Source organism: Haemaphysalis longicornis, unplaced genomic scaffold (genome assembly GCF_048455015.1).
Source record: "Haemaphysalis longicornis isolate Haplotype H1 unplaced genomic scaffold, Haemaphysalis longicornis Haplotype H1 scaffold_2, whole genome shotgun sequence".
In the NCBI taxonomy this organism is placed as follows: domain Eukaryota; kingdom Metazoa; phylum Arthropoda; class Arachnida; order Ixodida; family Ixodidae; genus Haemaphysalis; species Haemaphysalis longicornis.
In genome coordinates, this window is record NW_027526295.1 from 202,142,488 (window position 1) to 202,169,847 (window position 27,360).

The window sequence follows — 27,360 nt, forward strand, 5'->3', positions numbered from 1 at the left end:
GCCGCGGCTCAACGCAGTAGCTCGGCCGCGCTTGCATGGCGTCCCAACTGGTTGTTCGCTTTTAGCCAATCAAAGCTTGCTTAAAACGGACACTGTGTTGAAACGGACACAAAATGGACAAAACACGAGATTACCGCCCCTGCAAGGACCCCCAGGTCTTAGAGGAACGCCTGTGGCACTGGTCTTCAGTCACAATGCCTGAGCTGTCGTGAGCAGTGAGTGAAATGTTTCGTAGAACCCATGGTTCCAGCGTACCCTTGTTTCGGCGTGTGCTCACGGACGGTAGCAGCAAGGCAACCTGCTACAACCTGCATCACTCAGCATTTGATGTAGCTTTCAAGCTTATGAAAATGCATGACCAGTGTGAAAGCCAAAATTGAACAGTAGGCGTTCGCTGGTCTTGTTCTTTAGGTGTCTACTGCACAGTTCCCTCAAATCGCCGCCATTTTCTTTTTATTATTGCGTGAGCAAACGGGAAAATGTTCTCCGGCGCTGTGTTCATTTCCGCGTCACTTTGTGGCCGTAGGGATTGGTAAAGGAGCAGAGAACGAACATGTGAACATGACGCGCGAATAGCCCTCGAAACGCTGGCAACGTTGCCATGGGGACAAGTAGAAGCTCGGAGCGCCAACTACCGCTGCCTCGACGGGTCTCGCGACTCTCGCGACCGCTCGTACGCGTTCAAAGCCGGGTCTGCAGCCAGTGCGGGCGGCAAAGGGGGAGTAATGGCATTGACGGTGACTAAAGGCAGATATTGGTAGGCAACAAAAGGAACGGCGGGAAGCCCATGCCGCTGTGAAAGCGACAAAACGTGACATTTAGGTGGTTAGTGGACTAAGCAGGGTTCGCACGGTGTACGATCGATGGGAGAGAAACGTCGCGTTGGGGTCTTCTGAAGTCGGGCAAGATGAGTGCATTGAGCGTAACCTCAAGTTCGTGAGGGTTGATTGATTGATTGTAGGGTTTAACGCGCCGACGCAACGCAGGCGATGAGGCGCGCCGTAGTGGCGGGCTCCGGATTAATTTTGACCACCTGGGGATCTTTAACGTGCGCCGAAATCTCGTACACACGGGCGTTTTTGATTTCCGCCTCCATCAGAAAAGCGGCCGCCGCGGCCGGGAATCGAACCCGCGACCTCGTGCTCAGCAAAGTTCGTGAGGGTGACGGACGAGATGTTCGCACATTCTTAAAGGTCCATCAATGGATGTACAAACAATTTTTATTACTCGTCTACGGGGAGAAATGTGGGAAGGCCACAAACGTTACAGTCAAAACTCGATCTAACAAAACCCAATCTTGCGAATTTCCCGATATAGCGAACAAATTCGTCTCATAACGGGAAGCAAGTGGGCTGGTTGGTGCATGTTAAAAACAGGGAAAACTGCGCGAATTAACGGGACGCTGTCTTCTTCTCTGTGTCCGCTTAATTCGCGCTGTTTTTCACGTTTTTGAGCAAATTCGGATTGTCCCGCAGGTGCCTATACGGCTCAATGCTTTTATAAACCTGAACTAACCAAATAAATTCGGTGCCATTCTCCATTTAGCGAAAAATTTAAAGAAACAGACACGGAAAAGAAGAAGAAATTCCGCCCAGTTACTGGAACAGCTTCGTAGGCTTAACGAGGTGCAAGCAGATTTGAGCTTCCACGACTACCTGAGCGCCAACGCAGGCGCACACGCCGGTACGACGGAACTTTTGAACGATGAAGAAATCGTACAGTTAGTTTAAGAGGTGCCAGAGGATGATGACGACCCAGAAACTGCTGAATCTCCTGTGCACGCTCCAGGCCAGGTGATGGGCACTTCTGACTTGCTCGGGCGCTTCGCTGGGGCTCACGATGGGACCGAGGGCGCTTTCAACGTCCTTGCGTGCTACGAAAAGTGTCGGCCCAATGCTAACGAAGCGCACGCAGGCAAAAATCACGGCCTTTTTTTTTTCGGGAAATAAATCCGTTTCCCCCAGTACTCCTAGCGTTTTATTGTTATTGTTTTCACCACAGAATTTTGGCGTATTGCTAAACTATTCTAGGATTGCTTGCTAACATGTCAGCTTTGCGCCGTGTGAGATGGGCAAGTCACTTTTCCTGCTTTCCGAGCAAGTGCAGTGGCATGGGTCCTACAGATGCCCTTCACCTCTGAAGCAGACTTCATCGCAAAGACGCCGCTAATTACCACGCTTTCACTGCTGATCAGTCACTAGGAGCTGTCTCGCGGCAACAAACTATCAGCCTCCCTTTCGCAAGAGGGCGTCCGAATAGCGCGAACGAACAGCCACGTTTTTATCAGGCTTTTGCGAAGATAAAGGAAGGTTAATGACGCCAACGGGTCTGGTTAGGCGACGCTTTGATGTGCAAATGAGGGATGACTAGGCGTCGAGTGGGCGTTGCAAACGCGAGTTCGGGAACGAAGAATTCCCGAAATAAAAAAGATATCACAGCGGGAAGTCAATGACCGGACTAAGCAAGCGAAAGAAGGAAACGGCAGAGTGTCCTCCCATTCGTTTTCTCTCGGCCGATGTCTGGCGAAAAAAGAGTCACCGGACAGTTTCTGAAACAGCCGCTATAAATAAGGACGGTCCATTTGGGCGCCTACAGGTGCAGGGACGGCTGAACGTATTCATTTCAATCTGCTAGCATCCGCGGCCAATAGCCGCGGCTCCTGGGCACGCACCGTTATTCCTCCCAGGTGCCGATAATCGAGTCAGAAGCGCCGGCGTCCACGTCCCCCGCAATCAAGGCAGTCTTTCTTTCCCTAAACGAGACGACGCACGCGGGAGACCCTGCACCGCGTAGCAACGCCATTTCCATTCCACTCCTGCTTCTCCTTTTTTCCCCGTCTCTGCAAGCTAAGCCATGCGTGTAGGCGCGTGCGCGTGGGCGTGTGTAATTTGTGCTTAAGCCACGACAATCAGGGCGCATTCTTAGACGTTTGTAGCATGCTTCAGGGTCCACGTCTGTGTACCTGCCTTGACGACAAAGTACGGACTCGTCACGGATTACGCGGACACGACATAAGCGGCCACGACTTCACGTCCTCACGCCGTGTTTACTTTGTTTCTCCGAAGCTAAAGTGAGGACACCACTTTTCGGGACGAACTAGGCAGGTGGAAGCAACCCCGGGGGACTATGTAGCTGCTTTCGTGAAGCAAAATCCACTTAGGTGGGAAACGCGCTGTCCTGCGTTAAAGGTCAAGGTTTCCTTGGGATTGCCATATAAGTCACTGGAAGAGCATAGGGCAGCGAGCAGTTGATGGACACTGGGTATTACCGTATTTCCACGATTCTAACCGCACCATTTCGTGTTAAAAATATCCTTCAGACTTGTGTGCGTGTGACAATCTGGCTCAAAAGCGAAATCCTCTTGAAAGCAACCAGCAGCATTTCAATGGACATTAACTGCTACCAAAATCCAACTCAATCCAATCCGAAAGAATTCATCAATATTATGTATGTAAACTTTGATGCACCCATTCCTGACTGGGCATAGTAAGGTTTTGCACATATTTCTGCTGCTGCAATGAGCCCCTTGTTTCAGTCGTCATGGCTTCGAAAAGGTACCTCTCTAACGCGCCCATGAAGCGCCAGCTTATTTTACTTGCTGACAGCGAGGGGAAAAGAGCAGCATCATGCAAGCTGGGCGTCCCAGAAAGATGAGTGCGCAATTGACGCAAACAAAGTAGAGCCATATTTTTATGCAACCCTCAACCAGCACGGGCCACGGACATTTTCTAGAACATGAAGACTCCCACATGGAATTCGTGAACTGACGGCTCCTCACGTGTAAAATTATGAAGCTGAAGGCACTTGAAATCGCAAAAACTTTCAATGTTCGCCGATCCAGTTTTAATGTCATGTAGATATAGATCAGCAAGTTCATAAAGCACAAGGAATATTTGCTGACACACATGCGTGAATAAAAAAAAAACATTCTCCTTCCCGGTACGGGATTCCATGTCTTTTACACGTGCGAGGTCGAATCGGCGTCAAATTATTCTTTTCAATTTTTCTACGTAAACTTACCTGCGCGTTAAAATCGGAGGCGCGTTAGAATCGTGCGCTAACCCTGGGCTAGATAAAGGCCTACCTTCCAAAGACAGCCGCTAATTACAGCTACCTCAAAGTTGTCGTTTTTCGAACTATACCAACCTCAACGCGGATACGTTATTTCAAAAAAGAAACGAGGAAATGTTTCAGATCAATTGACCACTTCGAGGCTTTTCCGTACAAACTACTGAGAATTTGAGCAGCTGAACATTTATGCTGGAAATGAGTCTTTTATGGGCGACACAGCTAATGCAGATCTTTCCCAACAGATCTTATGTAAAAACCGGAAGTGACAGGATTTTAGTTATTGAGAATTATGCCTTCCTTGGTTATTATGTCACAAGACTCACAACATACTACCCGTGTCGACAGTGTAGTGCAGTAAATAGGATATCCCGGGGCGAAGAAGGAAGAACAGAAACAAATGGGAAACGAGTGGAGAAAATTGATGACTAAGCCAACACAGCAAGCACATTCGTTAGTATTTGAGTTTGCACGAAGTAGGGACGTCTCAAAACTATTTTTTTTTGCCTGGCGCACTTTAACTACGGCTGCACGTTTCGAGGCGGGATGCCCAGCACCCTGGACCACAGAGGTCGGTCGTGGCGCCGATATCGGAGCGGTGGGAGGTTCTGCTGACCAGCAAGGTCTTGGAAAACCAGCGCGGCCTGGTGACCCGCGCCGTTCGAGCTGGACATGGCATCCCGGACTAGGGACTCCACCCACCATGGATGACCGGCAACAATCCCTCCGCCCTCCTTTCTTCCTATCATGGGAACAATAAACGTTTCTTTTCCTACTCCATGTTAGTGTTGTAACGAGGGCGGAAAAAGTGATGTGAGCTCAGCCCTTCGAAGTCTTTAGCTGTCCCAGTATACCTGCCTGTCATTCCCGGTGCCCGTTTCTGCTCTCCGCTCACCTCTTTATCGAGGCTTGCCTCGACCACCAGTTTGCCCGCGTTGAGCGGGAAGTCTTTGGTCAGCGACGCCGTCCGGGGACCGACGCTGATGGGGCGCGGCGTGGTGGCAAACTGCACCTTGCGGATGCTGATGTTCACGCAGCTTCTGCGATGCAAAAAGGTGGCAAGGGGAAAGGGAGGAAGAGATTATTCAGACACACCTTTTGTGGCGTTCGCGTAAATGGAAGAAAACGGAACGACAAGGCGGGCGCAGAGTAAAGAAAAAGAAGAAAAGGAGCTGAATGGTTCCGATTTATGATTGGCTTTACACATTTTCTTCTGCCTCGGCGGAAAGCCACGCGTGGCTTTTCTAAACGCGTGTCTTGACCGTTTCGCCAATAATAATTTTTTGCAATGTGCGGGGGATAATAATAATAATATACGGTGATTTAGACGTGTCCTAATTAACTAACTGTCCAACAAACTCCCTCCCTCCCTCCCTCCCTTCCTCACTCACTCACTCACTCACTCACTCACTCACTCACTCACTCACTCACTCACTCACTCACTCACTCACTCACTCACTCACTCACTCACTCACTCACTCACTCACTCACTCACTCACTCACTCACTCACTCACTCACTCACTCACTCACTCACTCACTCACTCACTCACTCACTCACTCACTCACTCACTCACTCACTCACTCACTCATTGTGTTTACATCGAAGCTGTTAGTGGCATGTTTGTTGAAGTCCTGCATGACGCCGGCGCCGTATAGTCGCTGTACATCAAACAGAAAAAAAAAAAATCACCCAACCCTACAGCCCGTGAGGAGCGGGGAACACGGCCCTTTCCAAATGGACTGGAAAATGCTCGACAGCGCACACATAACAAAAACAAAGAAAAGAAAATCAAGCAGGCTTGGGATTCGAAACGGGATCCTACAGAACGCATGTCTAACGCGTATTTCCTGCACCATGCAGAGCTTCGGTTTTAGCAATCAAAAGGGGGGACCTAGCGAAGGTCCTTGAATCGACGAAGAATAAGGAGGAGGAATAAAAAATGAAGAAGGAAACAGTCCCCCTCCGAGGGAACGCGCCATTACGCTAAATGAGAAGGGAAAATAGAACAAAACAGAAATAGAAATCGACGCAAAGGGAAGAGGACTCTTATCTGCGCATTCAGGAACTGATTATTCCTCTCCAGGATCTTCAAGTGAAAATCCCCTACGGACAACCTCTCCCTTCTGCTGTTCCCCAATCTACCCCTTGCGGCCCCTGGGTCATCCTTGCATGTGTTAATAAAAGACTTTCACTCACTCACCCCGAAGATGGTAATAAGGAAGGGCACAATGGCACCGCTGCACACCTACAAGGAGTCTTTTGAGCTTGCTAATTACGGAAGTGCCAAAGCGTGTTTATGCCAAGCTTTTCAGTCATATTAAGGGAGAATAAAATGATGACGCAACGGGAAAAGGATGATGAGCATGATAATAGGAGGAAACAATCACAGCACTGGAGTCCTACATGAGTAATTTGAGCATGCTAATTACGATAGTAGCAAAGAACGTGTACCATAATAGCACATATGTGTCGCTAAAAATGGCGATTGTCCGAGCCTTTTCGTCATAGCATAAACACAGAGAATAAAATGACGCAGTCGGATGACGGTAATGAAGATGGTAATGAAAAGACAATCGCAACACTGCACACGTTTCGGTATGGCTGTGCGCTCTCTACTGCGACGAACTCCTGAAGCGTCGTCCTCATCGGCAGCTGTGAAACGCGGTCGCGTACAGAAGTAGGCCTCAGGAGAAGATGCAAGGGAACACGAAAATGCCGCACGGCGAGCAAACAGGCACGCGCCCCCTGCAGCTACGGCCGCGTGCACCAGCCTGCACACCCTCAGCCGTTCTTGGGGAAGATCACACGCCAGGCATACGTCCCACTCGTTACGTACATAATCACGAGAGACCCACGATTAGAACATCTTGAAATAAAATTCAATTCTTTCGCAGTCTCACACGTACGCAGTTTTAACTGACTTTTTAACACGAAATTGTATTATGCCGGGATGCAGCAAGATTTCACTGACGGAAATGACGCTAGTACAATGAACACAGCAGAAACCGCAAGTTTTTTTTGGTACGGCTGGTGCCGCAGAAGAGGTGAAGCGGAGTAGTGCGTCATGACGCTAACGAGCGCCGACAGTTGGCGCCTCGATCGGACAGCATAAGCTGTGCCGTTTCTGATAGCGATGACCCCGTAAACGCGCCGCAAAAAGGCAACGACGCCGACGGGCGAATGCCGCGAACGTGCCTTAGAGGGAAGCGGAACGCATTTGCGCGTTCACGGTTCAAACTATAGAACTCTGTCTCTCGCGTTCCACAAGCTGAGCTCGTCGCAACGCAACCATCTGCCGTGCACGCGACGGAGCAGGACCGAAGTGGTCGCATCTTTGCCGAAACGACCCGCCAGCAGGACGCTGCTCGCCAAGCACACCCACAAGACAGCCGCCGACCTGCAAATCATGCTCTTTCACTGCAGATTTCGCTGCACATTCCCCTTTTGTGTTTTACCGATTCATACGAGAGAGGAATCAACCACAATTTTTTATATTTGTTTCTAGAATTTGTACATTGAAAACCTAAAAAAAAACAAATAAGCCACAGATGCTCCTAAAGAATGTTATTTGTGTGCCCTAGTTATTCGTGTTTCCCTAGTTAACAGTGACAGCGACACCGATGCTCCGATGTTCAAGGCAACACTTCTTTTCACTAGTGAATGCGGGGGTCTGCAAAAATACACGTGTTTCTAGGCTCTCCGGCACTACTGCAGGTGTGTTTAAAAGGCAGTCGAACGAAAAACAAAATGACAGCTTAAGAACGGGCTTATTTACACAAATGAAGCGCAGGTGCAGCCAATTCCCGAGGGCCGCTAATCTCTAAATGAGCTTTAGGGGCTCAGACAAAGTAAAAAAATAAGTGTTCGTGTGCGCACGTGGGGGGAAATGAACGCAGAGGAGTAAAGAAGATTCAGTTTGCATGCCTGCCTAGTATGCTGACAAAAAGGCTGCTAACTAGAACCTACAGAACTGTTGCTTGTTTTTATCACTTTGCGTTCAGCCTAATTTGAATAACGAGATTCCGGCGGAGAATAAGACGCGCTCATCGACTGTCAAAGCGTTTTTTTTTTCGTTTTTAGAATTTTCTTCTTATTTCTGAGCCTCTCTTTCAGTTCTTCGTTTCGAGAGCCTCGTTTCAGGCTTATGGCAGCTGTCACTGTTCCTGACAGAAAAACTGACGTGTTAGACAAGAGTAGAGCTGAGTCCATTTTTTCCTTTACTTTAAAATAACGGCATGTGTATCCTCGCTAGAACGTGCAGAAACAAATTCAGCGTCTTCGACAATAACCTGCCGGTGGCACTTAACCCAAGAACGCTTAAGTTCAGAGAAAGCCTGAAAGCAAAATCCGAGGGTTACCCCAACCGGATTCTTACTCTAGGTAGCGCGGGGCTAGCTTAAAAATTATGGTTGATTCCCCTGTCATAGGAATCGGTAAAATACAAAAACGAAATGTGCAGTGAAATCTGCAGCTGAGCATGATTTGCGGGTCGGGGGCTGTCTTGTGGGTGTCTTGGGCGAGCGACGTCCTACTGGCGGGTCACTTCGGCAAGGGTGTACTGGCGTCATTTCCGTGACGGACATGACGTCAGTAAAATCTGGGTGTATCCCGGCATAAAACCCTTTCGTGCTAAAATATAAAACCCGAAAACGAACAACCCACAGTATAACGTACTATTTGGTTCTAAAGGTTGCTTCCCCGCAAGAAGACCCTGCGTGCAGGGGTACACCCTTTACAGGCCGCTCGCTTTGTTCTACTGGCATCAATTCCATCACGGATGTGACGTAAATGAAATCGTTGTGAATCCTGGAATAAAACACTTTCCTGTTAAAAAAACACATGACGTAGAGGTGACACAAAGTTCGGGGGAAAGGTATAAGCAGTTTTATTTCTCGCGAAATTTGCTGGCGCTCATCACAAGAAAGACATATACATTAACGCAAATACCTTCATTGACTTCAGTGATCTTGAAAATGATACCTATCGATAGTTAACCTACTCAAGACGAATATGAAAATGATGAGATGTATAAGATTCAGGTCCAAATCATCTTCTGAACGGCGTGCGACTTCGGTGGTGGCCGCATGCTAAAAGCACACACACCGAGAAGTTCTTTTTGCAACGTTTCGCGCTTCAAAGGCACGTGGCGCTTCGGGAGTTTTGTTCTAGAACAGAGCAAAAACACGAAACCCTAGCCAGATAAGCTTCTCTTTAGAGAAAATGCATAGCGGTGGAGCCGCGCTGCTTGCATTCTGCCTTTTTTTTTTTGTGGGGTTAACAGAGCGTCAGGAAATAACTCTCGTGTCCCGTTTGAAATGCTCTTTCTGCCAGAATGAGACAAGGAGAGCGTGAGTTTACACCCTCTCAAACAACTTGCAGTTGCCTTTAAAACTGCGCACCCTGAAGCTACGCACTGGCAGACTTCGGTTTGACAAGCACTTTCCCCAACCCAGTTACCCCGGTCCTAATTTTCACGCCCTTAAAAACAGGAAAAAAAAAGAGAGAGGTATATAGAAACGTCAGCTTGATTCATTTTAGGGTGAGGTGTAGAGGACGTTCTTACTTGCTCTGCGCCGGCGCCTCTTCTTCGTCGAGCAGCGTGTAGCAGCGCACCAGGTAGCGCACTCCACACGTGTCCCCGGACTCCGGGGTCAACCGCTGCATCACCGTCGACACCGGGGCATCGCGGGGAAACTGCGCGACAGGCAGAAGAGCGAAAGAAAACTCAACTCGCCATTCCGACCCTGCGAAAGTGGATGAGCAGCGAAGCACCTGAAACAAAGCCTTTCTCAGTGGGACTGAGGGCGTCCTGACAAAAGACTAATCCATTTGCCCATTGACCGGTTGGTCGACCGAAAAGCTCAGGGGCGGTATTCTCGAGTTTTGTCCCTTTTGCGTCCCTTTCAAAAGTGTCCCTTTTGGCGAATCCTGATTGGCTAAAAGCCAACCACCGGAAGTGACGTAACGCAAGCGTGGCAAACCTACTGCCAACCTTCCTCCATGCTGCCAACGTTCACGTCTTAACCGGAAGTTACGTCACGATGAAAGGGACGCAAAAGGGACGTTTTCAAAAGGGACAGTTACGAGAATACCGCCCCTGATAAGCTCTATGGACACACGGCGCGTGCGTGACACAGGGCTTTCATTGCGTCAAAACGTTTACTTGAAAATCGCGAAAAAATAACGTTTCTATATAAGACAATACACGCATCAATCATGAAGGAGAGTGCAATAGTACACCTTCATCTCATAAACCACGCATCGGTATACATTTAGATCGTTCGGAGATGTGTTTACTTACTTCGAAAGAAATCGTCGCATGAGTTCCTTCTTCGTTTGCGATTTCGGTCTGTGAAGGTTTGACGGTCGATTGAACGAACTTCTAGCGAACGTTACGACGCACTTTTGTCGCGGTTTTGATGCTAGAAACTAGCCTTAGCGCTTTTCTCGACTGTCTTTAGAATGGGGTGGCAATGTTTTTACCAGACGACGCAGAATGTAAGTGAAAAGTACGAGGAAATGTAATTTCTCTCGAGCGTTGACGGCGGTCGTCCCCGAGAAGTACACACACATACACACACAGATGCAAACACTTTTATTTTGACCCTACTGATCATGGAAATAGTGCCTATTTAGGATATCTGGACCTCTCCCAATGCGTATACAAGTGATAAGACGTATAAGCTCGAGGTCGATATCATGTTTTGAATGGTGTGCTATTCTTGGTCAACGCAAACTCCTCATTAACGTACGTGACGTCAACTACAAAGCCATGGCAAAAAAAAATGCTGGAAATAATTTTCTTCAGCGCAGCGTCTCAGCGGAAAAAGAGCAGCACATTCGGCGGTGTTGAGTCAGGTGCGCGGGAAAATTCTGTCCAGCAGACTACGGGGATGGCAGTTTCTCGCCACCAGCGATGAGGCGCCCCTGTGGTGAAATCGCGAGCACAACGTCGCCGCTAAGTGGGAGGTGCGGGTGCTTTAACCGGGTGCCGATTGGAGGAGTTAACTGAGACTTCTGTGTGGGAAGAATTCCAGCATTGTAACCTTATTCCACTTCGGCAACCAAAGCTTCGTAAGCTTGCAATAACCGGCTTATCTCGCAGGTGCAACCAACGTCTCGTCAATAAACCTTTCTCTCTCGCGCTGCTTTTACGAACGTCATGTGATTAGTTCCACCCAATGGCGAAACGGAAAGAAGAGTCATCGTTTCGCGAAAACCTTGATAGAGAAACAATATACATATTGTCACAATGCAGGCTGGTGGATAAGACTCGTAACCAACTTTTCGCTTGCGAAAGATGGTGTAATTTGTGCGAACAGACATTTTGTCGCTACTAGCACTCAGCCGCGGTTTGCTTGCAACAAGTGTTGTCTTCAATGTCACCTTCAACCCAAAAATACTCTAAGCATCTACGTCCCCTCTTTCCCACGCATATGATCACACCTGCGACTACTGAAATAGTTGTGACAATAAAAGAGCTTTCTATTTGATTTAAGGCCACCTCAGAATGCCAGCATTAATGAAACGATGCCGACCCGTACATGGCGGGCTATTTCTGGGCTCGACGAGGAGAACGTAAATCTGGTAGTTGCAGGAAAGCAAACCAACGGAAAGGAATACTGTGCATTCACCAGCTTCTTAAAACCAGTACGGCCTATTGCGAGATGCCAGTTTATGTGACTGCTCGGAATAACGTCATATAATATTACGAGTTTCTAGCAGACGCGCCCTGGGCGTTGAGAAAGTCCCCAACCGAGATATTTCGTTGCGTTCTCCCTTTACAATTTATTCTGTTTTTAGCGCGCAGGCCCTATTAGTTTGCCTAAGCCAATTTCGCGGATGTTGAAACCAGTCCGCCCTGTGAAGCCTCCCATCTTTAACGGCTTATAACCCGCCTTCGAAACGCTAATGCGCATGAGGGAGTGATGTCGGCATACGATGTCGAAGTTGGCTATAATGTCGCGCTTTCAGGCGTAGCGCTGTCAACCAGTACCTGAGGGTCGACGTATAAATAGTATGACCTTGCTTGGCACGTCTTGAGGATCAGCTTTAAGGTTGCCGAAGGTTAAGCCTGAACGTAGTACGTTAGGCCTGACGTCCCGCTTTAAAGGCCACCGTCCTTTTTCAGTGGACACCGGTTGACGACGTTGGCCTGTAAAAAGTGACCTCAGGCCAAACGTCGTCAACCGGTACCCACCGAAAAAAGGTCCTCATTTCCCATCAGACTGAGGGGCCGATTGACGCTGTAAGGTCTCTCTGAGCTGTGGGAGAACCTGACAACCAGCATTGAACTGGAGAGTCAGGTTCTTTTGGCGTCCAGAGCGGCAACCACCTGGTTGTCTCATGGATCCTTGGACTGAGGTGGGTGCACTCTCACAAAAAACAGCCCCATAAATGTTCCCTTCACCACCTCAAAGCGAAAAGTTATGCCTAAGCTATGGCGCATACCCGACATTTGCTGCTGTTATCCTCAGTGATGTTCCGTATCGGAAAGAAAAATTCCAATTTCTATGTTCAGAAATTCCCTTTTTCTAGCCCTTTTCCCCGCAGGTGTCTCAAGAATTCCCTGAAAACTTCCTTGCATTCTCTTTTTGCAGCTGATAGATATTTACGTGGATTCCTGTTCGGTTTTGGGCGTTACCCAGCGCCAGCTATTTCTACTTTACGTCGCCTTCCGGACGCAGACACTGTCCAGAGAATCCGAGTTTCAGCGTGAACCAAATCCCACTACATCTGCCGCTCAGCAGCGTTTGGCTATAAACAGCACGATTACTTTAAAGTCTATAGCACTAAGTTAAAACTACTCGCATGAAAAAGAACAATACATTGTTGGGTAATTGAGCATTTTTATTTACTTTTTTTCCCGTACTACGCAGGCGTAGTACCAAAATGAATCAGCTGTGCATTTAGCCCACTCGGGTGTTCTCTTTTGTGTGAAGAGCGATGTGCTTCGGCGTAACTTTGAAGCTCTTGCAGCAAATCCCTTTGGAGTTGAACCTGGCACGTACTACCATGGTGGAGCTGGAGTATCGCTAGCCAGCCTATTACGTTTACGCGTCTTCACGTCGCCAACCCACGATAAAATCTGCTCTGCATCTGCGTTTTATGCGAGGTCCGGTTTATTGACATTATTATTCTCTTTACTCCACCACTCCTAAAATTCCCTGCATTTATTAAAGATTCCCTTTTTCCCTTTGGGCCGAAATTACAGCCGAAAATTCCCACAAAAAAGGAAAATTCCCTGCAAGGGACATCACTGGTTATCCTAAAAAAGCAATACATAGACACATAGATATGTAAATTTCCACGGTGGTGTATCGAATTGTGTTTTAAAAGTAGGCGTATACGTTGCGGCAGCGCGTGTTGCTTGGAGCGCAAACACTGCAAGGCCTAATTGCCTATGCAAACAGTACGTGCCTGCACCCTGAATCACGCACGCGTGCTCTGAAGACTAGCAAAATCCTGCATGCCCACAGAGTATCTGTGGGGTAGGGGCGAAGACGGCAGGCCGCACCAACGAAGTCCTAGACTGAGGATTCCGCCCACTTACGAGCTCGAACTCACTGTCAAATAAAGTTTTCTCCTCCTCCTAGACAAAGCTTTGTAACATCGTAAGTAGCACTTGAAACGGGACGACAGAAGAGAAGACACGCACATACCGTCTTTCGTCCCGTTTCAAGCGCTACTTACGATGCATCAACACCAACTAGCCCAACTGTCACTTTTACTGGAAGCTTTGTAAGCAGGATTTTATGCTGATTTCGCGCAATATTCTTTGATTGCCGCAGCACAACCACTTGTAAGTTTTTTTCTTCCATTGTGCTATGAGGGTGTAGAGGGAATTCAAGCAGGAATGACGACTCCGTACGGGGCTGCGGCTAACCGAGGACTAAGCTCGACGTCAACCACTCTGAAGGCGCAGCTCCGACAAATCGTTTTGTGATGAGTGCTAGTTTGTAAGGTGACGTTGTGCCCATCTTTCTTGTGACGCCGACTTCACACTAAAGGCGATGTCGGCGGCTACTTATTCGGGTGGCTATTTTACGCAAAACGAGGAAAGATGTGTCTATTTATTTGCTGTGTAGCACGCTATAGCACAAGGATGGACATCATCATCACCACCACCACCACCACCACCACCACCACCGCCGCCGCCATCACCACGACCATCATCATTATCACTATTATTATTATTATTATTCGTCACAGCAATGTAACTTCATTAGGCATTTGCGTGGAAACGTTTTGGACTTGTCTTTCACTAACATAGAACACGTTGAGGTGTCGCGTAGTTATATTGACCTCGTAAAACCTGACAGGTTTCACTCCCCCCATGCTCATTTCAATTTCTAACGTATCCCTTGCCCACCAGTCCTCCCGTCAACACACCAGGTGTCTGTGGTTACAACTTCGCTCATGGGGACTATTGTGGCTTGTTTCACTTCCTTGCTGAGACGGATTGGTCACCCTTGGACACCCTCAATGACGCTGACGAAATGACTGATTTTTTCACCGTAGTTCTTCACGATGGCTTAAGCAGATTTGTACTTAAAAAAATAAAAAAGTAGCAATTATCCGTACTGGTTTTCATCTGAACTAAGAAAGGCCCTTGGTAGGAAGAATAGAGCTCACAAACAAGCAAAAGAAAAAAAAACTGGCTAAGAGAGGTGGCAGAGCGAGTTCGGTTAACTCAGGTCGCATTGTAAAAATCTGCTTAAGCGCGATAGGTCCAGTTAGATTGCCGCGGTTGAAGCTGATGCGCCACGCAATGCTAAAGCCTTCTGGGGCCATGTCCGTGCATAAACTTCCATAAACAACCCAGGAGATATTAACCTCATTGACAAGAGGGGTGACAGCATTCCTGACGTTCCTAATGCTTTTGCTCAACAATTCAGTTCAGTATTCGGCAAGGAAAGTGCAGCCTGCCCCCCTCAAGTGTTTCCGGGGTACGATAAAAGCTCATAATGTTTTATTTCGGAAAGTCTTGTATCAAGAACTCTAAAGTGAGTAAAGCTGTCATTTTCGTGTGGCACTGATGGCATTCCTTCGGTAGTACTGAAGGCGTTTGGGGATCTTCTTGTTCCGGCCTTGGCGCGTATATTTCGAACGTCACTCAATACCGGTAAGTTCCCCACTCGTTGGAAGATTGCGCGGGTTGTTCCTATATTTAAGTCAGGGTCAAAGTTGGGCCCCCCCAAACTACTGCCCGATTTCAATTCTCTGCGCTGCTTCAAAACTCTTCGAGACTGCACTACATACACTACTCACTTTCAGCGTAAAAACTATATTATTACCTCAGCAACACAGCTTTCTCGCTGGGAGATCGACCACCACTAATCTTGTAAATTTTATGCTGCATGCTTCCGAAGCTGTGCAGGGAAGAGGACAACTCGATGTCGTCTAATTCGATTTGAGCAAGGCTTTTGATGTCGTCTGCCATGATATATTATTTAGAAAGCTGTGTCAACTCAATTTACAACCATCCATCACGTCCCTTTTACGTAATTATTTATCGGACAGGTCATGATTCATGCATGCAAACGGGCAGTTTTCCCTTTCCTACGAGGCCACAAGTGGTGTCCCTCAGGGATCTGTTCTGGGGCCACTTCTTTTTTCAGTTTTCATAAATGATGTTTCCTGAGTAATTCATGATTGTCACTTTCTCTTATATGTTGCTGATGTCAAAATATTTAAGGCTGTTTCAAACACCGTGAGCTGTTCCGCTCTCCAGCGAGCGATCACGTCTTTTTCAGATTGGTGCTCGCGCAACAAACTCCTTATTAATACACCGAAAACTAAGGTAATGACCTACACTAGAAAAACTGACAGCACATTGTTCTCATATAACATTAGCGGTGAAGCACTACCACGTGTTGGGGAGGTTAAGGATCTTGGTGTTAATTTCGACAGTAAATTGAGCTTCTCCCCGCACATCCGGGAGGTCACTCGGCGGGCCCTCCGATCTCTTGGCGTTATATATCGCCTATCAAAGGAGTTCAAGGAGCCGGGCTCTTTTCTCAAGCTGTACACGACTATTTGTCGTCCGCAGCTCGAGTATGCTTCTGTGGTATGGAATAGCGAATGCAAAATACTTTGTATGCATATTGAAAGTGTCCAGAAAAAAGTTTATCATCGCTTTGCTAGCCATAACAATTTTGGGCCATTCTCTGTACCGAAGCTAGAGTGCTTAAACTCCAGACGTAATAAGGATGATCTTCTTTTCCTGTTCAAAACCATTCCCGGCACAGTGTCTTGTGGTGAAATGCTGCAACATGTTACACTCGATGTGCCGCAAAAAAACCACCAAAAGACACGACCCATTTTTTAATCCGAGCTGTCTGCGTGGCTTGTGCCCCATGTTTCGCCTCCAGTGTACGTACAATCATTACAACGAATATTTAGACATATTTAATAATTCCTCGACACAGTTCCGCAAACATGTCTGTGAGCTTGTCATGTAAGTGACCTTTTTTATTCTCTGTTCACATGCGGACACTTGAGCATGAAGTGATTACAACACAAGACTTTCTTTTTTACATATTCCCCTTATTCCATGTCTGATTTTCTTTACATGTACATTCCTTCCATGCTCCTTTTCCTACATTTAAGCTATCTTGATTCACTCCGTTTCCATGCAGCTAAACTTTGTTAACATTTATGTATATTTTTGAAATTATCTGTATATGACGACCACTGGCGTGATGTCACATGCCTTACTGCAAGGCACTGTACTTGTTTTTGTGTGTATGTGTGTGTTTGTGTCTTCTGTGGGTGCATGTATATTCTGGTGTACGACAGCGTGTAATTTTTGTGTGCGTCTGTCAGTATCGCTGTCCTTCAATTGCATTACTTTTGAGGTGTGGGCATCTTACATTGCCTGTTTTTTTTTTCTTCGTGCGCCAGCACAAAGGCCCTCCGGCTGTTCCTGGGCACGTTAATAAACGATTGATTATTATTATTATTATTATTATTATTATTATTATTATTATTATTATTATTATTATTATTATTATTATTATTTTTTTTTTTATTGCTGAAATTTGGTTTCTCTGTGGTTCTGTTTAACCACTATAGTTGCCTGTTTTTGAAACTGTTTACTTATCATGGTTGTCTTATCATTTGTATCTATACTTTGTCATTGTTCTTGTCGTCTTACTGTTAAACTTTGTTCTCTGCTTGTTGTGTATTCATTACAATAAGCTGAGCCACAAAGGCATCTTCTTTTTCTTTTTTACCTGTACCCAGGCTCCGCCTGTGCTTTATTTCTGTAATTTTCGCTACTTCAATTTGTGTGTGTGTTGTCGCTTGTTTGCTTCTTTCAATATGTTTCTTGTATTTTGTTTTCATGTAACTATCCGTGCGCCAGCACCCAGGCCTCTGGCTGTTCCTGGGCACGTAAATAAACATGATTGATTGATTGATTGATTGATTGATTGATTATCTACTGTTTTCCTACAGTATAGAGGGAGCTCCTTTGCAAAGGGTTGAGGAGATTAGGGACCTCGGGGTTCTTTTCGACAGTACCTTCTCTTTTTCTTCTCATATTAAGCTCATCACCCGCCGAGCGCTCCGAAGTCTAGGAAATGTGTGTCGGATTACAAAGGAATTCTCTTCTCCAGATCCATTTCTAATGCTATACAATGCAATATGTATCCCCCAGTTAGAATATGCTTCTGTTGCCTGGAACGGCATCCCCAAATCTAGTAGTGAATTAATAGAACGTGTGCAGAAGAAGTTTTTATCCATATTTAAGCACCGTCATCACAATCACAGTTTTCATCCTGATTCTGACTTACCCATAGTTACTTCCATCCCTTCGTTGACCTGCAGACGTAGGCGTGCATACTATACATTTCTTCACAAAATTGTTCATGGTGACCTTTCTTGCGCGGACCTGCTTAACTGTTTAGAGTTTAGTGCTCCACAGAGGCCCACCAGGTCGCATCGCCCTTTCTTGACCGCTGCGCGCAACTCCAATCATTCTCCTGTGCGCAGAATACAGAATTGCTACAACCGCTTATCTGAACGCCTTGACATCTTTCAAAGCTCCTTTACAATTTACCGTACTGCGCTGTTGAACACAGTATGTTAAACATCTATGATATCTCTGTCGTTCGTTTTTCTTTTTTTTATATTGCTGAAATTTGGTTTCTCTGGGGTTGTGTTTAACCAATATAGTTGCCTGTTTTTGAAACTGTTTACTTATCATGCTTGTCTTATCATTTGTCTCTATACTCTTGTCATTGTCTTTGTCGTCTTACTGTCAGACTTTGTTCTCTACTTGTTGTGTATTCATTACAATAAGCTGAGCCACAAAGGCATCTTATTTTTTCTTTTTTACCTGTACCCAGGCTCCGCCTGTGCTTTATTTCTGTAATTTTCGCTACTTCAATTTGTGTGTGTCTTGTCGCTTGTTTGTTTCTTGCAATATGTTTCTTGCATTTTGTTTTCATGTAACTATCCGTGCCCCAGCACTCAGGCCTCTGGCTGTTCCTGGGCACGTAAATAAACATGATTGATTGATTGATTGATTGATTGATTGATTGATTATTATTATTTCACTGCGTGTGATTAAACGGCGGCAGTTTCGCCTTGTTTTTGCTGTAGTGACATTGAATACCTTCAATTCAGCCTTCGGCAACTTATATTCTAGTCCGATGGCTAGGTGGTAACATTGTGCTAGTGCAGTGAAATCGATCCGTCGGGTTGTGGTGTAAGACTGCAACGCACATTAAAACGGGCCAACTGGCTTCGCTAAAAAAAATTCAAATCAAGATTAACAACCCCTATTAAACAGACCTTTGTAAAAGCCTACGAACTAATTTAAATCCCCCGGGGATTGTTTATGTGCACCCAGATCCACACACACGAGAGATTTTGCTTTTCGCATCCACCAGGAAGGCAGTCAACAGGCCTTGGGCCTGTTATCTGGAATTAATTCATAACATGATGGCCGGGAGGACTATTGAAGGAGTGAATGAAAAAAAAAAATCAGCGGTGTAATGAGTTTGTCCTGATTGATATCACTTGCTGCAATTACGAGCCTGGAATGGTAGAATGAACTGCAATAGGGCGGATGCTGCGCAAGCTAATTCTCTCTCTCACACACAAAAAAGCAAGAACTATAGTTCCGGATTGCGTCTTTGGCAATACTCGTAAGGGCGAATGGTGGAGAAGTAGCAACGCGAACGCCCCGGGTTTTACGACACCGCAACATTACCGCTGTTGGCTTTTCTCTTCGGGAGGGAGTGGGCGGACCAAGGAAGGTGCTCATCTGCGCGGGGAGGAGTAGTCTGAGGAAAAGTGAGCCCTGAGGCTTTCCCCACACAGCTGGCACGAGGAAACTATAGACTCATTTTGTTTAGTGGCACTAGGGGAAACGACTTGCTTGAAACAACTCACTTTCTTAACCGCAAATTAAATGGACTTGCCGGGTATAAGCTTACTTATTTTCGAACAAATTTAGCCGTTAGTCTGGAGAAAAGCGATTGCGGAGAACTGAGTACACTCAGTATGTCGTAGCCAGCCGTTTATCTATACACCAGGAATCAGAAAACGCGGTTTTAGAATACGATTACTACGAATGTGTCGACACTGGGAAAAAACAGAGAACAAAATCAGACACCGCTTAGTCTAACGAGAACGATGGTTGTCGTAAGGGATTCTGTTCACAGAGTTTTGGTGACGGGATGGAATGAGACCACGAAAGCTTCGCTTTAAATCCAAACTGCTTCGACCCAAACAAATATACATATTGCTCGTTCCGTCTTGGAGTGCGCGTCTGATTCGGTGGACCCGGTGACCCCAACGCAAATCCGCCTCTTTCATTGCGGTGTGCTGCCACCTAGCGTGCCTAGCGGAAGTTGAAGCTGTAGGGTTTGCCGGCGTTTCCTCCAGCTGCGTTCTCGTTGTATGCACGGCAGTCCCGCATTACGGCGAGGAGCAGCCGAAGTTTTTCTTCTGTGTTGCTGTTATAACGCCTTAAGATGACAGCCCCTGGTCATCACATAATACCAGGCGGCTTCTTATCACTGAATGAGGGCTGGCAGAGAAATCTCTGTCAGATCCGTGTGCCGTCAGAGTAGCAGAGCGAGCAGTACTTGGAGTCGTCTGACATGAAGTGCGATCGCCAGCTCAACAAAGGCCGGCAGTTCGCAAAATGCCTTTAAGCGCTGGACACATGTACAGTGGGGTCCACTGTTAAAGGGAAACGACGAGCGCGTGGCCACTGAGCTCCGCGAAGCGCCGGCGCCGAGAAGTGGCGAGAATCGGAGACAACCGGCACATGCGCACTGACCGCACGAGGCGGCAGAAGCCGCTCTGTCGTCTGCTACGGCGCTCCGCTGCGTCGCTCAAGCTGAGGGATTAGACGTTGGTGGCCCTCGAGCGACAGAGGCCGAAAGCGCAGCCCTGCGAAGGGGCGGTGCGAGTAGGCAGCTGAAGCCGAGCGGCCCGCCAACGTGACGTTTAGGCCGCGTCACAACTTGCCGGAAATAAAGATGTTGTTTCTCTCTCTCTCTCGCACTCGAAGGATGTGAACGGCCGGGCGAAGCGCCGTAGCAGACGACACAGCGGCTTCTCCCGCCTCATGCGGCCAGTGCGCATGTGCCGGCTGTCTCCGATTCTCGCCACTTCTCGGCGCCGGCGCTTCGCGTAGCGCAGTGGCCACGCGCTCGCCGTTTCCCTTTAACAGTGGACCCCACTGTACGATTGGTACACGCGATTCGCATGCGACTGATCGTTACGACTGTCGCCACGACTAGTCGTACGCGTGAATTTGAGACGGCCCGATGCGCGCATGAGATGCGTCGTCGGCGTCGCTGCGCCCACTGTTTTTGCTCCATGGTCAACTACGATGATCGCTGAGCAGAATTTGTAGATTCTGCGCGTTTGTTCGCAAAAAAAATGGATAAAGCAAGCAATCGTGAAGCGTTTTCTGCCCTCGGAAACAGTCCGCGCACACGCCGGCCGCGCCTGCAGCTCGGCACACTCAGCGGCTCGAGCCGGCGCAGACCACGGTAGCAACCGCGCTTGTCGCTGCTCTTCTGAATCAATCTGATCGCTAAAAAGTTCCACATGCGAGAAAGTAGGTGTTCGTGTGGTGAAAAATTGTGCTAGGGATTGTTGTCAGGGCTTATTTTAAAAGCGGCGATCAGATATATCTGCCGCGATGCAAGCCTACGCTGACCGGTCGCCGCGGCGCGCGGTGCGCCGAACGGCCGAGAGATGGCGATACCTGCGCGGAAGCATCGAAACAGGCTGCGCAGATGTCTTGGTCACCGATCGCTCAAACGGAAGTTATAACTTCAATAGAGTTCCACATGCGAGAAAGGGGATGATAGTGTAGTGAAAAGTTGCGTTGCGGATAGTCATTCGCAGTTGCACAGATAGCAGCTATCAAATATCCGCCAGGATGCTAAGCCTAAAGTTCCCATCACCCGAGCCGACGCGAGAGACGCAAGCCGCCGTAGTCGATCGCGTGCGGCCGACGGGAAGCGATAGAAGCCGACACCGTTCCCTTTTCGGCACTCCGAGTTACAGCGGAACGCAGCACAAGTTATGGGCATTGTTCCGCGCACAACGGGCACACACAAAAAATAAAACGATGTAAATACAACCAGGACCCCTTCCCGCTTGTGCGGGAGCTGTGGTGAATGTCGTCTGCTGCCCCTACTGGACTGCTTAGGGACTTGGCCGCTAGGGGATTGCGCATGCGCAGTGGGGTTGTGAAAGAGGCGGATTGACCCCGCGAAAGCGTTTGATCGGGTCTCACGATTTCTTATTCGTATTTCTGGCAGCAGTCAACTTAGGCGATGTGTTGTATAATGGCATTAGGCTTTGCTATAACGAGTGAAGTACACAGCTTATCGTGAATCGTATTCTGCCTTAGCCGGTTGCGATCAAGTCGTCTGTCAGACAAGGTTGCCCCCTGTCACCTTTGCTGTTCGCATTGTACAACCTTTGTATCAGCATTAAGGAGAGTCAAGGAGTGAAATGTTTTTGCTTACACTCGTGCGAAGTTGAGGTGCTTGCTTATGCAGATGATATAGCGTATTTTTGCGCTGACAAAATGAGTGTCCAGGTAGCCCTTACAGTGACTAAGCAGTTCTGTGATGTGTCTGGAGCGGATGTTAATATGAAAAAAAAAACTAAGGGATTTCGGATCGGACAATGGGGGACGAAACCACCCAGATTCGCAGGTATTATTTGGGATAGCGCCCCACTTCAGTACCTCGGCATGCCTTTACACCGAATACGGATCACAGGGCCTCATTGGTCGTCAGCAATCACGCAAGTTAAGCGCGCATCACAGGCATGGAAAGGGCGAGACCTCTCTGTGTTTGCACGTGCCCAAGTATGTAATGTCTTTCTTGCTACAAAGCTGCTTTATGGGCTTCAAGGGCTTTACTATGCGCGATCAAAAGTTCAGGCTCTACATAGAGTTTTTGCTACATTTGTGTGGGGTTTTCAACGGGAGCCTATGCGCAGGGACAACTTGTTTTTCCTTTAAACGCTGGGGGTGCTTGGCTCAGGCATTTGTTTGTGCATCAACTTGTGTCTCGTTTTTCTTCTACAAATTGGTTGACCTCCCCCCCTCCCCTTTTACTAACTATTCTTCAGCAGTACACAAGTTTCAATTTGCCTTTTATGATTATATGTGCAAGTGAAGTTAACACGAAGCAGCCATGGGGATTCCTCAAGGAGGTTATGAAAACTGCTAACCTTCTTACCGCGAGGCATTCCTTAGAATATCTTAGAAAACTATGGCGAGAACTCTAATTGAAAGTCAATTTCGTGTGCCTATTTATCGCCAGCCTTAATTAGGCCACCACAAAAGTAATGTTTTAAAATGCGTAATAAGTATGTGTGTCCCACCAAATGCAAAAACGTTCTTCTTTAAGTTTCATTGTTCTACATTTCCAGCTAAGACATGGCTGCGATAAAAGGGAATGTCTATTCCTTGGTAAGACAATTGCCGCCCATGCAATCAACAAGAGACGACAGATCATGGTTTTGTGTTTTGCCGTGGCGCAGTGTTCTTCTTGGACGTTTTGCAGCGGACTTTCAAGAAATTCAAACTATTCCGTACACCATTTGGTTTCTGTCTTTTCTTGATGCTAATGGGTAGCTTATGACGTTTTTGTGGTGCTGGGTTTGTACAGCTTGTGGCAGTGCCGCATGACTGATCGGCAGGCACAACAACCCGGGGCAATTAAGTTCATTTTTCGTGAACGGGCCGCGTTGGTGGGGAGTGTTTATGCGGCACAGAATTTTTTATTGGTCTGGTTGGATCTTTTGGGGATGCGTGTCTTGATCGCCTGACTTTTGAAGGACGCAAACTGCAGCTTGATTCATGTGCCAGCTGCACATAAGTGCAGCTGCATCGATCAGTCAGGGAAAAAAAAGTTTCGCTTTAAAAGTACATTCTTGCACTACACTTTTTTTTTTTACCCCAGTTAACAGGTGTTTGCACGACGTGATCCACGACCGACTACAGCAACCCGCCGGGATCGAGGGGGCGCCGCACGCTATCTGAACATGCACTGGGACAAGGAGCATGCACAGGTTGGCACCAGGTTACCACGATAACAAGCGGCACTATGCTAAAGCGACTTCTCGTACCTTTTACCTGTGCTTCATATATACATGGCTTATCACTGGCTTATCACTGGCGGTTTTCTCAAGCCCTCTTTCGAGAAACTAGTTTTGAAAAGCCGCATCCATCTCTCTTTCAAGTAATCGTGCAGCGTCAAACACGTGAATTCGGATATCATGACTGAGAACACCAAAAATGCATCTCTGCAGTGACCCCGTTCCGGTCTACCCCTGTAGAATATGAGAATGACGGCGAAACGTTTCCCGCATGACCATGACTTTACATAGCGGGTTATTGCGTGACCGAATTCCTGTACGTTCCGTTAGATGGTGCCAGCTGCTTTATCATGCGCTCTCAGTAGCGCTACCAGCGCCAATTTGGCCTCATTCACGACCACCACCACGACGGTTCCTGCGCTCAATGCTCCGCGCAGCTCTGCTCTCCGCTTCGCGGCGGCCCAGCCGCAGCTTCAATCCCGCGTAGTGGTGGCGGTTGCGGCCAGCACCAATTACTGTCCCCAGAATGGCGTGGCTAAGGGTCGGCAATTACGTTAAGTCCCCCCGTGGGGATCGTCCGAATTAGCCTGTCCAAACTAACGAGCGTTTGGCGACATTAGGTAACACACGCGTTCACCTAGGACCGATCTACGAGTCCGGATAATCCGAATTTTTTTATTTATCGGGGGTCGAATCAACAAGCAAGCCCTTGCACCATATTCGAGCTCCGCGAACGCTAAAAAAAGTCGCATTTGAGGATCAGGGCACTCTCAGCGAGTAACCAGGAACGCAGTACTGTAAATTATAGCTTTGGTAAGGCGAAAGTATGGAACCACGACGAAGAAAAGCTGCCTCCCAAGTAGATTTTACGAGACAGCGCCTGCATTTTATGTCGCCAGACGCTTGCGAGGCTGTAGGATGCGAGGTGCAAGCTGAAGCTTTCTCCAAGGTAATAAAAAAGCCCGTATGAAAAAAAAGAACGATATCAGTTACTGTAGTCACTCACATCGCTTTTTTTGCATTCTCGCAAGGAGAAGCAGGGTCCGCGGCGCCAAGCTGCGTAATGGCTGTCTCGTATTTGGAGTAGAATCAAGCGAAACGTTGAACTACTTTTTCACGAACTTCCGCAGCATTTAACGACCGTCCCGTAGCGGGCGCAATAATAAGGACGACCTTACGAGTTTAATTAACGAGCTCTCGGGGAGTTTCGAAGCGGCACTTTCTTGGCAGCGCTGGCGTGAGCATTTATCACGCGTTTTTCCAAGCAAGCGTCTCGCGTACAGGAAACGTTCCTTCGCTTTGACGAAGGAAAGAGTTGGTGCGTGCGGAAACAGAGCGAGGATGCTAATATATGTGCGCAGCCCTCTTTGCCGCTGCTTTCTGCGCCCGGTCAGGATTTATAGACCGTTACATACATGCACGGCGTAATACAATTCTTGGAGCACTAAAATCAAGGGGAGCTGACCAGACAATAATATGTGTACGAAAACATTGTAGTAGGGCAGAAGCGAAATAAAAGAAAAAAAATTCGCCGATGAAGTATTTTAAAAGAAGTGCGGGTATACGAGAAGGCTGTTAATTTTTCTACCAACGCCGACATAGAAATGCTAACATTTTTTGTTTTTGTTAACGCATCCAGCCCAGCCGCACTGTAAAGCAAAACCCTGCTGCCTATCAAACGGGATTAAGCAAACCGTTATGAAACACGCCACACTTTGCGCCATGAGATGCCGGTAGACTACAACGCGGAAACGACAAAATGGGCGATCGATGGGGTACACGTGCGAATAAAGTTCATCAGCGAACTTTGCACGCTCACGTAATGTCGCTGCTCATACTCAGCAACTGCGGAAACTTGGGCTCTTTTCCGGAATCTGGCGGACCCATTTTATATAACCAACGTTTCACACACGGCCAGCTGTTGCCGTGCCTATCTAATTAGTCAAAGAACTTTGTTGCAATCTCTACAACTTTCGCGTAATTATTCATTGAAAGTTGGGGCTCATAAAGTGAGGCTGAGTAACGTCTATTTTCCCAGAACCTATTGCGGCCATCTCTGCTAAACGACATTTAAAAGCACAAAGCAACGTTTTTGCGTTCAATGCTAACTGCGTAATAAAACGTAGCAGGACGTTAAAGGGCTTCCCTGTAATCAATCGGAAATTAATGTCGTGTTCCTGAATGCCGGACGACCAATCGATGGACCGCGACCATATCTTCCCAGTCATGCGCTTCGATTTCTTTTTTCCGATATAGTGCCTTCCTTTCCGTGTTGGTCAATATAACTTCTGCGTCGCCCTCCCTGTTCGCAATATAGCAATCGCGTCGTCTCGCATCGCCTTTACTTCCTCCTTACGCAACTATAATTACGTTTCGTGGTGTGCGACAGGTGCATTCCACCCCGCGGGTAATAAATGCCCCATTACAAGCTGTTAGGAAGCTTCCTCTGTCGAAGTCCCAGCGGAATTCGGTGGAACAAGTTTCCCTGATGCCGGGTTCCATCAGTCTCCATTCTTTGTTTCTGGTTTCTTTTGAATTAATATATCGCGCCAATATCGACACTGGAGCTGCCTTCAGCTCCAGTGCCGATGTTAGCTGCGATGTTAGCTGCGGTTATGCTGCTGGCAGCACCGGGTCTGCTGCCAGCAGCATAATCGCAGCTAACATCTTTTGCAGATTCGTTGTCGTGTGAGTGGTACTTCCCCCGGCACCATAGCAAAAAAAGAAAAAAAAGAAAAAAAAAGAGAAAGACGCATTGCTGGCTGTCTTTCCTCAAAAGTTTGAACAGCGAGGTGGACGGGCACAACCAAGACAGGGCAGGAGGCCGAAAGACTGGACAAGCGCCTTTTCCAGTCTGTCCTGGGGATCCCCGCCTACATGTGCAGTTTAACCTTTCTAGGTGCCTTACCAACTGGACTCCCAAACCATCCTCCTGGTCTTACTGTTATGCATAAACACAAGACTTACACCATGCGGCCACAGCTGGGCAGTGAAGCACACCGTAGTGGATTCCTGTGAACCGTTTTAGACCACTTGGGTCCTACCGTTGGAATCCCGTGTGAATATAATTTTTCATAAGCGAAGCGTATCTTTGCATCCCCGGCAGATTTTCTGACGTGGAATTTTTTTTTGGAATCGCTTTATTGACGCTTATTTCTTGACTTTGATTGCTTGGCGTAGCTTTTCTGAACGCGACATCAGCTCGCAAGGACCGCACATTTTCAAAAAGCTGCTTAGTAACAGCAGTACCTATGAAGGAGAAAGGTTTATATATAGCAAACTAACTAGATGATCACCGGAGATCAAAATTAGCACCCTACGTGTGTATGGTGCTTTAACTTTCCCAACATGGGAGAACTTGTCTGTATACTTTGCTGTCCTCTATTGCTATAGATGGTATTCGTTCAAAAGTTTAGCGGTCAATTTCTTCGCTTGGCAACACTGGAAACGGCCAGACATGGCCGATGCGCCACGGACATGGACAAGTGTCGCCAACCCGCGGAGCCCGACGTAACGAGTGACGGCGCACTCACATGGTTGCATGGAGGAGAACATAGAGGAGGAGAGGGGTGCCTGATCTGGGGGCCGTGCGCGCAACGTCGCCTAGCAACAGACGCTTGGCCACAGATATGGCGGCGCACTCGCATGATTGCCTGCATACATTCCACGCCATTGAATACCGGCCATATATATA

At 47.6% G+C, this 27,360-nt stretch overlaps 1 protein-coding gene across 1 annotated transcript in view; it reads right to left on the bottom strand.

The window, feature by feature from the left end:
* LOC144169797 (phosrestin-2-like) overlaps window positions 1–27,360 on the bottom strand; it is a 239,963-nt gene that overhangs the window by 15,559 nt on the left and 197,044 nt on the right. Inside the window, exons 5-6 of the mRNA XM_077699156.1 lie at window positions 9,634–9,764; window positions 4,964–5,108 (exon numbers count right to left, since the gene is read on the bottom strand). Of these exons, the coding sequence (XP_077555282.1) occupies window positions 4,964–5,108; window positions 9,634–9,764 (276 nt within the window). The remainder of the gene's footprint in view (window positions 1–4,963; window positions 5,109–9,633; window positions 9,765–27,360) is intronic.